Consider the following 13,446-nt stretch of genomic DNA (forward strand, 5'->3'; position numbering starts at 1 on the left):
CATTCGCCAGCCTTACTGTACAAGATGAAATGATGGTGACCGTGCATGTTGTCTTGACGCCTGATGGTGAGTACACTGCGCTGAGGCTGAGGGCGTGTCAAGATGTCACAAAAGTCCCTGTCCCCCAGTTGGCGCTCTGCAGCTTCTGGATCCCTCCTTCGTTAGTTAACAATAGCCGGCGGAGAGTTCAGGGAGGCCCCGAGCTTAGGAGCCCCGCCTTCAACCCACCATGCCGCCGAACCCTTGACCCATGCCTATCGTACCTCACGACTCGCGAGGCACCTACTTGTAGGTAGCCCCCACCTATAAGGAGCTTTAACTGGAACCCCTGCTCCTCACCCGCCGATTCGTTCCCTGCCCCAGCTGCGAGCCCCGCCCTGCAAGACACAATCCTGCCCCTCCTTCCAAAAAGCTTCCAGCCGCCTGCATTTGATCGAAAACAGTCACCCCCTCCAAGAAGAAACCGAGGAGGCTGGTCGACAAAGCCCGCCGCCATCGTCATGCAGCAGGTGGGAAAAAGGCGAGAACTCATCTGGACGCCAACCATGGCGGACATGCATGATGCGTGCATGCGTGTCTCAAAACCCCCGGGCGTTCCTCAGCTCCTCTCGATCCAGCCTGCCGCAACTACCACTGCTGCCACCACCTATCCCACGTCCCGGTCGGAAACTGCAGGTTTGGTGTGTTTTTGTTTCCTTTCTCAATTCACCCCAAATGCTGTGTCCTTGCGCAGATGCAAATTGAATAGCGTGAACGTCATCCGATTGCTCCTCTGCCTCCTCCTCGTCCTTCTCCTCCTCAGTCTCCATGCCATTGATCGAGCAAAGGTCGCCGGGCCAGGATTCGGTGTATCCAGCCGTCGTGGAATCGACAACCGCGCAGAGCCAGTGGATAAGTGACACGAGCACCACTGAGCAGGAATGGGCTACATCAACCCCAGAGCAAGAGTGGTCGACCTCGACTCCTGAGGGGTGGGCGACGAGTTACACGACCCAGACCGGATGGATCACGAGTTATACCACGACGACGGATTGCGACTGTGATTGGGAGTACTCCACCACTTCCTCGTCGTGGTGCCCGACGCCCATCATCGTCACGCCCACCACGACGAGCCTGGTCCCCTTTCAGACCACCTCGCCCGCCGGCGTCATTGTCGTCGACCACCACAATCACGGCCTGGCCCCCGGCGTCGTGGGCGGCATTGTACTCGGTGTCTTCTTCGGCGTCCTCCTACTCGTGCTCCTGTGTATCTGCTGCTTCCGCAACTATTACCGCGGCCGACGGTACTATGCCGGCTCCTCCTCCTCCTCGTCCTCCAGCCACTCGCGTCACCGCAAACCACCCGTGGTCGTCATGGACCCTTACCCCAACAGACGCGATGCGAATCTCACCTTCGTCGGTGGAGGAAATTACCCAGGAACCAGGGTCATGGTCACAAAGTCGCAGAAGATCTTCATCAGACCCCCACCTGTCAGGCAGGTCAGGACAGTGAGGGAGACGAGGAGGTCTCACAAGGTCGTGGTCGTGGAGGACGATGATTGAGGCAACAGACGGACGGACAGACTGGGCCTGTACATACATTTCTTTTGTCAGCAGTAGAAGCAGGTGATCGATGTACACGATGCTATATGACTCCGCAATGAGGGACGGGAGGGGGTTCATCTTTGGCATTGATGAGCGCAATGACGGTATACACATACGGGAGGACTCATTTGATACGATTTTCGTTCTGTTTACATTTATCGAGGCCCGTGGAACGAATGGAACGGGCTCCAAGCAAGAAGGATGGACATTTGAAACTTCATACATGATTTCAGTCAGACGAATGGCATAGTAAATACAATCTCGTGGCCAGAGAGCCTCCTGTCAAAAGCATTCAACACGTCACTCAAACGTCCGGCTACCCAATGCGATGGTCGGGGCGGGCATCTGACAGATGAAAGCTGATCGTTTAGGATGCTACTAACCTGTACCGAGTCCATAGAATTAAAGACATATCAATGCAAAAGCCATTTGTAAATGCTCATCATCCCTTCAGCCAAACGCCCGCTTCTGATTGTCAAACCCAAATTGATCCAGAAAAAAACATCAGAAATCCGTTTACATACAGCCGAGCCTCACAGATTCAACGGCGTGGTTGCATTGTACCAACTGTAGGACAAGCTCCTTGCATTACCTGCCGACCTCGGCAGGGACATGGTGGGCGTCGGTTGCAGCGGCGGCATTGGAGACATCGGAGGCGGCGCCGCGTAGTGATCATACCGAGGCATCGAGTAATAGGGGACACTCGGTCCAGTGGGCATGGGCGGAGGCCTGGCTTGGACAGGCGGAGCTGGTCTGTGATACGACTTGGTTGAAGCCGCGCTGGAGACGCTGGACGCGCTGGATCTGGAGGTCGCGCTCGACCTGGAGCTGGAGCTAGAACTGGAGCTGGAACTGGAGGGAGAGCTGGAGTGGGAGCTGGAGTGGGAGTGCGAGTGGGAGTGGGAACTGGCGCGGAGATAGGACTGGCGGTCGTCGTCGTCGTGATGTCGAGACGATCTGGATTTTGCACTCGACCTGGATTTGGCCTTGGGCTGTTCGATCGACTTGGGTGACGGTGGCGGAGGTGCTCGATGTTCTCGTTCAGGAACTTCGTCCCATGCGTCGTCGCTCGGGTGAAGGGCGCCGTGCATAACCGGAGCCGAAAAGCTCCTGTCTGCCCTTGCGTGTGCATTTGCCTCGCCTTGTCGTCTCAACTTCTCGGGGCTCGCACTCAGATCGTAGGGAAATTGGGCTCTGGCCCCGACATTGCCGCCGTCCACGTTGATGTTGGGGGATTTGCTCCTCTGGCAAGCCAAGTACGCCAGAGGTCCTCGGAGAGCGGCAGCAGGGTCGCGGGTTACTGTGCGTTTGCGAGGAGGAGGAGGGGGTGCGACTTTGACCCATCCTTGCGGCGTGAGGATTGTAGGCATTGTGGACTGGTGTGAGAGAGGCGAGATGGGTGAGGATGAAGATAGTGTCAATTAGATGGCCTTAGTGATGTGGGCTTTGGTCGGGAAGAGAAAAAAGGGCTTGAGCACTTGTGAATGAGAAGTCAGATCCAGAGCTTTGCTGTGGTCATCGTTGTAGGTCGAGTCCTGAGACAATTTTGGAGATTGGACTCCCAGCCACATGGAAGTTGACAGGGGCCTGACGAGGCTGGGAGATTTGGAGCCTGGACCATCTCGGCATCGCCACTCGTGTTAAATTGTTGCTTTCACCCTCGTGAGGCTTGAATGGACAAGAACGAGTAAAAGCCATCCGTGGCAATCATTGATCCAACACCGCATCAGAAAGACCTGTTATTGCTTGAGGTTGCAGGTAGGTGTGTCACTGCAGCCCAGCCTCGCGCCAGCCTCGCAAATTTCTATTGGTGGAGACTTACATCACGTGAGCCCCACACGAATGACGGTGGATTCCAGGCCAGCGAAATGCATCGCTGAAATTCTGCGCGACAACTCACTGCTGACTTGTCCCATTCCAATGGTGTCGTCGGGTGGTCCATCCAGAACGCCTACGTTGCTGTCACGGCCTAGAGTCAACATCAAGCTGTCAAAGGAACGATGGATCGATCCTGGAACCCGTGCCCTCACCTATCCAGATGTGTCCTCGTTGTCCCGTTGCTGCCGAAATCAGGTCTGCAATAGCGGTGGTCTTGAGCATTTGTGAATTTGTGACCTAGGTGGACAGTTTGGGTCTTCAAATTTTAGACCCGGAATTGTCTAGCAATGCAGTGCCTTTGACAGCGGGCAAACTCAGGCGGACCTTCCTTACTCATGTCCTCCCTGGATCCCTTTGACATTTCCACACATATGCGACGCAGCGGATCTTTCGAGGTAGTCGGCCCATTTCCCACCGCGCATTTGTCGCCACAGATTCGACTCGGTTTCGACGGTTTGCGGAAAGAGACCTGATACATCGCCCGGGAGGCAATCTCTGGGCATACCCATGCTCTGTTCTGGGCGACGGTCGATCCAGAAAGTTTCAAAGTCTTGGTCTGCTGGCCTTATCCCAGACCGAATAACCCTGATCTTGATCAGATCTGGAGACGAGACGCCTTGGGCACTGCCATCCTCCGTCAGACATGAACCTAGCAATGTGAATGTTGACTTACATTCGGAAGTTTTTGCTTCTCTGGTCATACACAAGAAAACTGCTTGCAAGAAGCTGAATTCGGCAGTGTTCAGGAAGATCATGACAGCTGATGGGGACGCAAGCGTTGCTCTGTATCTCTTCGCGTGTCATGATGAATTCTGCAAGGTCGGCCGACACTGTATTTTGCCAAATGCCTTCTGTCCTCGGGTGAGATCGCAGCAAACCAATCGCGCCCCTGCGAATGACGGGGTCCCGACAACGCAATCCGATAAACCCGGCGATAGCAACGTATTCTATGTGGAAGCCAAGACAAGTATCAGCACCAGCTGCCTCTTCCATATCAAGCATGTCCGCGAGCTGTGCAGTCATGTCGAGCAGAATCTGGAACTCAGGCAAATGGTTGTCAAACACCATTTCCGATCGATATACCTTTGACTCCAGTCGAATTATGGCGGCCCAAAATTGCATCTGTAAATAGCAGGCTCCAACGTCAAAGTGGTAAGGAGAGGAAGGAGCGGAGCAAAAGCAGACGTCGTGTCTCGCCTTGCCGAGAAACTTCGTGAAGGAATTATACCATGCCCATAGCAATTCCTGCCCCTTTTGAGCGATGCTCAGATCACCGTAAGGCCATGTGTCCCGTTCATGAACGGATTGGAGACTGCTGCAGAGACCACGAACTATCTTTTCAAAATAGAAGTGGCTTTCTTGAAGAGAGTGAAAACACTCTGGCGGATCAGTCGAGGATATCATCGGCTGATGTGGTCGTACCGGCATCAAGGTGGCAGCCGTGTCCTGGAGATGAGCTAGGATGGGCGCAAGATGCTCCTCAATGAGTCGATTGGAGGCTTTGGCCTTGTCCCAAGGTCCGTGCGAAGACCGCCACTCGGAAAGAACTCGCAGTCCTGCATGAAGGTGAACCAGGGCGCTTGACAGCGCGCCTCGAACGTTTTCCAGGAATGTGAATAGGATTGATGCCAGCAGAACATCCTCCACATCACAGTGGGCCCCGGCATCGAGGATGCTTGTTATTGCCTTGTTATATTGGCGAAAGGCGAACAGCTGGCGGTCTAGCCGTCGAAGCTGGTCAGGATGGTCAACACTCTCGTGATAGGAGGCAATTGCGACCAGCGCGTGCCTGACAATGGCACGGGAATAGGCAGCTTGAATGGCCACGCGATTCCAGAAATCGTGATGGGCGAAGCTGAGGAGCTGTCTTGAAGTCCTGTCTCGGAAGTAGTAGAAACCCCACCGTTCGTCCTTGTCTTGTGGTATTTCGAATAGAAGAGTTCTCAGGGCGACGTAACCATCGCACCGGCGGCCCGTCGAGGTACACCTCACGCAGCTTGGTTTCGTTTCGTCACACCGCAGCTTCCGTGTTTTACAAGTAACACATCCTGTGCGAACCTTGGGAGCATGGCGCCGTAACCGCTTCTGCGTGCAGCTTACCGAGCTTGGCATTGTTCAAAATCTTGTCCACGATCACTACCTCGAGTTCTGGCTTCGTAGCTGTCAAGTGAATGTAAGTTGGTCTATGAGGGCTGGCTCTGGCGGAGAGACCAGGACTTTAAGGCTGGACATTGAGGGCTGTGAACGCAGGCATCCACAGATCGAGAGTCGCATTAGCGAGCCGCACGTGTGCCCACTGCCCAATGGCAATGCGGGACATGACAGGGACAATCGTGTCCGGTTCAGCACGGGATGCCTGATGATCATCGTGAAGTCAATGAACGAGAGAGTGCAGGGATGGCAGCGGGATGCTTTGGCGGTGGCACGCCGTGAGTTTCTAGAAATAGATATGATTCACCGTATGATCTACGGTAGATCACTGATCGGCGACCTGCCATTGGAGCCTCGTCTAATTTCGCGAGCTTGATGCTAAAGCTTTCCCCTTTCAACATCCCATCCCTCCACCAACCATCCCGTCCTATCTCTCGACCAATGTCTTCCTCTGCTGCCGACTCGGCATCTCCGACGCCTTCTCCGTTCAATTATATTCTCTCTTTCCTGCTTGTTGGCATTTGCTGGGGCTTCACGACACCCTTCATCCGCAAGGCCGCCGTCAACTACACTGCTCCATCCCATCCCTCTATCACCGACCCGAACCGATCTTGGATCTCGCGGCAGGTTGCGAAAGCCTTCTTCACCGTTGTGGGACTCTTGAAAACTCCTACATACGCCGTTCCGTTGCTTCTAAATCTGACGGGCAGTATCTGGTTCTTCCTGTTAGTCGGGCAAGCCGGTATGTGTATACATCGGATCTGCGTAACAGCACGATCTATTATTGTTCTTAAGCGAATCATGTCGATCTTTTCCTGTTGTATTTTTTGCCGCTGAGGCCGAGGCATTGCCTAACGTTTCATCAACTGATTGGTGAACACAGAATTATCTCTCACAGTGCCCATCACCAATTCTCTGGCATTTCTCTTCACCGTGTTGGGCGAATGGTACGCTGAGGGCAAACTCATCTCAAGAAACACCTGGCTAGGAATGGTATTGGTATGCGGTGGCATCGGGCTCTGTGTTTGGTCGAAGACTTGATCTGGGCATGATGGAGGAAATCTCCTTTGGCAGAGATCGCCTGGATTATAGATGATTATAGACCAAAGAGTGAACATAGAAGGCGGCATAGGGGATGGGTGAGGCATATATAACTAATCCTTGTCACCGACTTAGGATTGAACATCATCTATTCAAGGTTCTTTTGTATGACTTGACGTCCAACTCGCCAGGAACTCCTAGCGTTCAAACGCTCATCCGATTTCTTGGGGTATCTCGCCATTATGCAGCAATATCGTTGCCCAACATACACCTACACAGTGCTCCTTTCAAACGCCACACAGTCGTACCCTTGAAGCAAGTCGGCATCCAAAATGTCGCTCGTGTATCCTTATGTTTGCGGGCATTTCGTGAAATCATACACCACGGAACTATGTAAAGTTAGCCAGAGATCACCTGAGAGACTTCAATCAACTTACCAATCGTACAACCAAGAACCAGCACGCGCCGGTGAACCTGAAGAGTGACAAACCCGCCACCGACCACAGAATGACCGCTAAATAAATGGTCGAGTTCTGCTGTGCAGTGTCACCCGTATCGATTCTCTCGAACCCTGAAATGTTCAGGACGGCTGCAACCAGGATGAAGTTCGTGATCATCCAGGCGGTGACTACATTGCTTCGGAAAGACTTGTAGTAGTCCTCTTGTTTATCCTGTGGACTCTGCTGCCTGACCTCTTTCTCTGCTTTTGTCGCGAATCGCTTCAATTCTGCATCGTACTGAGCATTCAAGTCACCGTCATCCTGAGGGATCATCACATCAACCATCCCGCCGGGCTTTACATTCGCACTTGGAAGTTTTTCGGCCTTGTCATCTCCTTTGGTACCCCACGTGATGTCGTGAGTGTTACAGAATGCGTAGATATTGAGGACATTGATGTAAGTCGGAGTGAGGACAATGTATTGGATGAAGCACGTGAACATGTGCCAAGGGTCGAAGAACAAGAAGCTTGCAACGAACCAGAGGACGTATGTGCTCGCAAGTGACACAATCAGGCCGAAGAAGGTGCTATTGTTGAAAATGGTCGAAAAGCTGAAGTCTTTCTGGGAAACCTCGGTCTGAATCGACTTCACTGTCAAGAAGATCGAAGCAAACGTCAACCAAATCATGAGGATCGACCAAAAAATAACCATTGCCAGGTAAGATTTCTTGGAACCTTGGGGCCTGTTACCCATGGACAAGATGAAGCAATACAGCAGTGTGCCCAGGTAGATGAACTCGAAGATGACGCCCAAAACTGTGCCAGTTTTGCCCAGCGGCCCAGGTGAGCCAAGGGAAGCCGTCAAAAGTCGGAAAACCAGGAAGAAGTTGCCAATTGCAAACCAGGCGAAAAGCATGTTGATGGTCTGGTATGTGAATTCGACGAGGAACATAAATTTGCGTATGGCGCTGTGGTTGCTGCGCCAGAGCTGATAGACATGTGCCACGGCATAGACGGCGGCAAAGAAGGACCCGTTCAGCCATCGCCTCCGCTGAAGGATAAACTCGGCGATACCATCAGGGACATCAGTCTCGCCTGTGGCCGATTTGACGTATTGAAGGATCCATTGGCAGTTGCGCTTGCTGACGAGCTCGAAACACAAAATTCGATCTTCGGCAAGATACATGTTCGCCGTGAACACTCCAGCGTCTGCGTGCATAGTTTCGCCTTTGAAGTACTTCTCGAGAGGCCCGTCACCATTCTTGTCGTTCTGCAAGGCAACGTAGCGATAAGCCGAAAAGGCACCAGGGAGCACCGAAATGAAGCCGAATGCGGACTCCAAAGGCTTGTCCAAGATGTTTGACATTTTGTATTCGAAGTTTTGCGTGGCGACCAAAGGGTTGTAGAGCTTTTTGCCGTGGTCCAACATGACCTTGATTTCACCGCAAGCACCACCACAAGAAGGTTCCAAATCAAAAGCTTTCCACAACTGGTAGATAGAGTCTTTGCCAGGTTTGGTCCCCGCGTCAATGAGGACACAAATGTTGGGCTCCAACACTCGACCGAAGGCCTGAAAGAACCACCGATGCGAGTTGATCTTCTTCTGGTTCTTCTCCTTCAGGCAGAATAGCAATTGGACAGGAGTCGCGGATCGCGGCTTTAGAGACACCTGCGTGCCTTTTAGTTCCAGACCAACTTGAGTGGTGTACTCATAGATATGAGCGGTGACATCTTTGCCATTGACTTGTTGTTTGGCAATGCCGTCCTGATAAACACCTAGACCAGCGAGGACGGCCCTCGTCCTGGGGTTGATCTTGGCACGGCCGTCGCTAACAATGCAAACGACGATCTTCTTCCACGCTTCTTTGCCCCATGTTTTGCTGCTGTTGCGATTGCACATGAACTCAATGTTCTTGAAGACACCGATCATGGTTCGAGCAAACAGGAACTCGTCCTCGTTGTACATGGTAACCACGATGAACAACTCCGTTTCTCTCGGCTTTGCGAACAGTCGCTGTCTCAGAGTGAACCGCTCATTGTAGAACTCCGATGGGTCGCATGTGGCGGCTGAGTATCTCATATGCGTAAACTCGTCTCTCTCCGGCGGTTTCGCATGAGGGACATTAGCGAGGAGTTTAGGAGGAACCGGGCAATCAAGGACCAAATTGCCATTGAACAGCTGCACCTCTTTTACGGTCTTCCACCTCCGTATGGGCGCCGGAGATGGCGTAGGACGCTGCTCATCATGGTAACCGTCATAACTCATTTCTTCCTGGGCATGCGGATCTGGGCCGTATGCAGTATCTGACTGAAGAATGGGAACGTTGTCGTTATCCAACCGGTATCCCTGATCCGGTGTAGGATAGGGATCTAGGGCATAATCACCCTGAGGATGAGGTGAATATGCTTGTGTATAATAAGCGTCATGGTGTTCCTCTGGTGACACAATGTAGTCATTTCTTCCATAGCCCATGTCTTCCCCTGGTCCAAGAGGCAGCTGTTGTTCATACTGCTGGTTATGCCCGTGGGAATGTGGGATGTTTTCTACCGAGTATGTCGGCTGCATGGCTAGGCGGTCATTGGAAGCCGTTGGCATCTGAAGGTGCAGTTGTTGTCTCGAATGGGCTTCGTCTGGGTGACTGTAGGGTTGTAATGGTCGGCCAGGAGAAGGGGACCGAGAATCGTAGTGAGGGTTGACAGCAGGAGAATAAGGGCCGTCGCGCTGAGGATCGCCTGGAGACTGGAGTCAGTATGCTTTTTCGATACCAAGTAGAGAGGGGTCTCACCGATGCGGTTGTAGGCCATGATGGGCCAGAATGGGGAGCGTAGCGCAGAGAGAAAGTGGTCTGTGTTTGGGGACAGGAATGCGAGGACGAAGCGAAGACGATCCTTGTGTCAGAATTTAGAATAGTGAATGGTCGGACGGTTCTCGCAAGAGGGATCCTGGCATGCGATCTGATCTGGGTGGAGTATATACGGAGTATTGTTTACTCTTCTATTACTGGATCTGACTCTGGGGCGGAGGCGGTCATGTAGTCATAGGAGACATAGGAAGGCGACGCTGGACGCTTTCAAGGGCAATGAACAGAACACTGGCGGAGTCGCACAGAATGAAAGAATGGAAGATTGGGGACAATGCGTAGAGAGATGGTCCGTCAAGGTGATAATGTCCAGGTACAGGTGAGATGCAAAGAGTGTGCTGTTGGTTTTCAGCTGGGCGCAACCAGTGCAGACCTGAAATGTCATGCAGTGCCTCAGCTTTCTGACCAGCATTTCTGTTCTGGGCAGCACAGGCATCCGACCCGCTCGCGCGCTGACTGGCATTGGCTCCTGTCACCAACCGAACAGGCGCCACGGGCCCCGGGCGGCGCCCAGCCAGTTAAAGCCACGCCCCGGGGTCATCGCCGCAGAAACGCGCCACTGCCCTGCAGAAAAATGGATGCGCCCACGTTTCTTGGTTACTGCAGTTCCCGCCGCTCGTCACCCCCGAGCCCCTTGTTTCTATTTATTCACCGCGAGATTTGGGATTTGCCATCGATTTGCAGTCCAAGTTGCCTCGAACCGTCCGCGCTTCTTCGGCTTCCCTATCGAATGATCTTCTAAGTGGCCGTGTTCTTTGCATAGTCGTAGCCAATTTGTTCTCAGTAAATGCGCTGCCTAACGCCTGTCACTTGATGCGCAATCTCCCTCAAGGCGGACTGCAGATTCTAGCGCCTTGTGGCGGTGCACGGAATGTTTCATGGTTCCCCAGACTGAGAGGCTGACGAGGCTTCACTTGGCAAGGCTGAGTGGGTAGTGGAAGTTTGCAGCCTCGCACCTCCAAGGCTTCCCCCACCTCTCAATCAGGTCCAAGGCCATGAATATTCCACTCTTGCATTGTCCTTACTTACGCTTGAATTCCACGTCTACCTCGGTAGTTCACCACAAAGCCCCGCTGGAATTGTTCCGCAACTGTCGTTCTCAATATTCTGTTGGCGTCATCGGTTTTGCTGCGGCGAGCTGTCGGTGAGCGGCTCCCACGCAATCTTCCACGCAAGTGTCGACTGCGCCATCGACATACCCCACAATGACGGATTCTTCGATAAGAATCTCCGTCCTCTTTGTCTGCCTTGGGAACATTTGTACAGTTCTGCCTCACCCAAGTTCTGCATATGTCAGCTGATTAGGAATCTATAGGTCGATCGCCCATGGCTGAAGGCGTCTTTCGGTCGCTCGCGAAATCCCATCCGCGCATCGGCGACATCGACTCGGCTGGCACTGGAGCCTATCATACTCTCGATCCCCCCGATGATAGGACCCTTGATACCCTTCGGAGGCATGGCATTACAGATTACGATCATGGCGCCCGTCAGGTGCGCTCGAAGGACTTCCACGAGTTTGATTACATTTTTGCAATGGACGCCTACAACTTCAACGATTTGCAGCGACTACAGCGAAGACTTGAGAGCAGAGGACAGAAGACAAAGGCCAAGGTCATGATGTTTGGCGATTTCGGGGGAAGAACCAAGGGCGAGGAGGTAATTGATCCTTACTATGGGGCCGACCGCGGATTCGAAGCAGTCTACGAGCAGGTGACTCGGTTCTCAAAGACCTTCCTGGAAGAAGTTGTCTCCGCTGGTGCCTGAACATGGTCTCAAGCGCAGTAGTTCGCCCAAGGATGCCCCCATTTTGGCAAATGGATCGACTGGACCCCGTCTCCGGAAAATGTGCTACAATATCTGCATTAAAAGAATTGATCCACGGCGATGATCGGATCTCTAGGTTGCGGGCTTTCCAGCGACTTGCGATGGAGAGCCTTTCACCACCCACCTTATTCTTCGTCGAATCCGGTCAATATGAACAATGCAGATTTGCCTCCCGATGATGTCTCAAAAGGCGAATGTGGCAGAGAGGTCGATCGATATTCAAGTCCTTCATGACTCCCATTGATGCGTTCCTGGCTGAACCCGAGCACAGAGACACATTCCCAAGTTCATTCGACGGTGCAATACCGTTGATCCTCGTGGAAACAGTTCATCTCATCCGGCTCGACCCTGAATTTCCAAATGCGCTCCTTTTCGCCAAAGCCGGCCTCTATGCATGCTCCCAAGACAGCTCCGGCAAATCACTTCGTTCAATTTTGTCAATTGGAGCTGCAGATGAAATGTTCTCACTTAAGGTCCTTTTTCATTGCCTGATCCGCGAGACGCTATTAGAACTGATCCAGCATCTGAAGTCTCGACTACAGCAAAGGTCGACTTCATGGATCTGTATGCTCGCTTCTTCGAAGATGGCGTGGCTCCTGGAACATGAAAATGCGAAGCAGACCTAGTAGATACCCAGAAAACGCTATCGCTTTTTCAACCCTTGGTGATCCGCTGGACTTCGATCTTCACGACGCTAGAAGAGGGAGCCCAGGACATTCCATCAGGAGCCACGAGCGGTAATGTGGCGGCAGCTTTATTCCAGGCTGTCTTGGTTCCAGTCCTGTTTCACCAATAGCTCTTCCTCCCGACCACTTCAAAGCAAAGCGACCTTTAACGCACCATTTAGATCTTGCGAAGGAGAGCTTATGGCCGGGAGAATGTGATCTAGCTCGGAAAGAAGCCCTTGGGGAAAGACGGTCAAGAAGATGTCTAGCAAGATGTGTCTTCATATCTCTGATTGACACTGCCGTACGGGGTTGGCAGACATTGTCGTAGTCGGCGTTATTCTTTGGGAGCTTACTGTTGAGCGGGAGTCCGCTGGCCATTTCCCGGGCATGACTAGACACATCTCATGAGCCAACGCTGCTAGTTGTGCCAGCTCCAGGTCAACTGCTCAAGAGAAGGTTCGTGTTGCCCTTAGTAAGTTTTGCTCACTTTTCTTTGGTGTATACTGTATTTGAGCGACGACGGACTTGCAGCTTCCACAAGAGGATATTCCCATCTCGGCCCCTATCACACCTTGCTTTCACGCTTGATAATGGTTGTTTCTGGCACATTGCGCCATCACCAAGTGATCCGCTGCGATTCGATCATTTGTTCCTTTGCCATTCTAATGACCCATCAACTCGTGTCAGATCTCCGGCGGGCGGACGGATAATCTTCAGAGCCAGTCCTTCTTCGAGAGTCGTAAGGCCTTGCATTGCACTCTTCTGCCATACTCATAGCGAGCCGGATGCCATCACTCCTGACTTGGGGTGCCACGCCAGCTCATGTAACCGAGATCCTGGTTTGCCACCGAGGAAGCCCTGCTGCGACTCTGGGGCAGGATGGCTATGCACCATGAGATCATCATCCTGACGAATGGTGATCCAAGCCAAGGGCACAATGCGTGATTCTTTCAGGCAACCCTAGATTCATCGGAGGTGAGGCCTTCAAATAGATCTCCAT

The 13,446-nt window shown here is 52.7% G+C and overlaps 6 protein-coding genes across 6 annotated transcripts; 3 read left to right on the forward strand and 3 right to left on the reverse strand.

Moving 5' to 3' along the window:
- Positions 1–543: 543 nt before the first annotated feature.
- Positions 544–1,858, forward strand: PV07_07442 (uncharacterized protein). Its single transcript, XM_016394529.1, has one exon. It carries the CDS (start codon positions 808–810, stop codon positions 1,540–1,542), a length of 735 nt encoding a protein of 244 aa, XP_016247948.1. The 5' UTR covers positions 544–807; the 3' UTR covers positions 1,543–1,858.
- On the reverse strand, positions 1,791–3,308 carry PV07_07443 (uncharacterized protein). Its single transcript, XM_016394530.1, has one exon. The coding sequence runs from the start codon at positions 2,952–2,954 to the stop codon at positions 2,118–2,120; it is 837 nt and encodes a 278-aa protein (XP_016247949.1). The 5' UTR covers positions 2,955–3,308; the 3' UTR covers positions 1,791–2,117.
- A 123-nt stretch (positions 3,309–3,431) lies between these two features.
- On the reverse strand, positions 3,432–5,834 carry PV07_07444 (uncharacterized protein). Its single transcript, XM_016394531.1, has 2 exons — positions 4,136–5,834; positions 3,432–4,086 (listed from the first exon to the last, which is right to left on the reverse strand). Exons 1-2 carry the CDS (start codon positions 5,572–5,574, stop codon positions 3,792–3,794), a joined length of 1,734 nt encoding a protein of 577 aa, XP_016247950.1. The 5' UTR covers positions 5,575–5,834; the 3' UTR covers positions 3,432–3,791.
- A 186-nt stretch (positions 5,835–6,020) lies between these two features.
- On the forward strand, positions 6,021–6,822 carry PV07_07445 (uncharacterized protein). The gene is made up of 2 exons (XM_016394532.1): positions 6,021–6,355; positions 6,497–6,822. The coding sequence occupies exons 1-2, from the start codon at positions 6,055–6,057 to the stop codon at positions 6,652–6,654; spliced, it is 459 nt and encodes a 152-aa protein (XP_016247951.1). The 5' UTR covers positions 6,021–6,054; the 3' UTR covers positions 6,655–6,822.
- PV07_07446 (chitin synthase 2) lies at positions 6,668–10,314 on the reverse strand. Its single transcript, XM_016394533.1, has 3 exons — positions 9,880–10,314; positions 7,092–9,826; positions 6,668–7,043 (listed from the first exon to the last, which is right to left on the reverse strand). The coding sequence occupies exons 1-3, from the start codon at positions 9,896–9,898 to the stop codon at positions 7,029–7,031; spliced, it is 2,769 nt and encodes a 922-aa protein (XP_016247952.1). The 5' UTR covers positions 9,899–10,314; the 3' UTR covers positions 6,668–7,028.
- A 430-nt stretch (positions 10,315–10,744) lies between these two features.
- On the forward strand, positions 10,745–12,929 carry PV07_07447 (uncharacterized protein). Its single transcript, XM_016394534.1, has 2 exons — positions 10,745–11,214; positions 11,270–12,929. The coding sequence occupies exons 1-2, from the start codon at positions 11,160–11,162 to the stop codon at positions 11,716–11,718; spliced, it is 504 nt and encodes a 167-aa protein (XP_016247953.1). The 5' UTR covers positions 10,745–11,159; the 3' UTR covers positions 11,719–12,929.
- Positions 12,930–13,446: the final 517 nt, after the last annotated feature.

The sequence above is a fragment of the Cladophialophora immunda genome, assembly GCF_000835495.1.
Source record: "Cladophialophora immunda strain CBS 83496 unplaced genomic scaffold supercont1.4, whole genome shotgun sequence".
NCBI classification, from domain to species: domain Eukaryota; kingdom Fungi; phylum Ascomycota; class Eurotiomycetes; order Chaetothyriales; family Herpotrichiellaceae; genus Cladophialophora; species Cladophialophora immunda.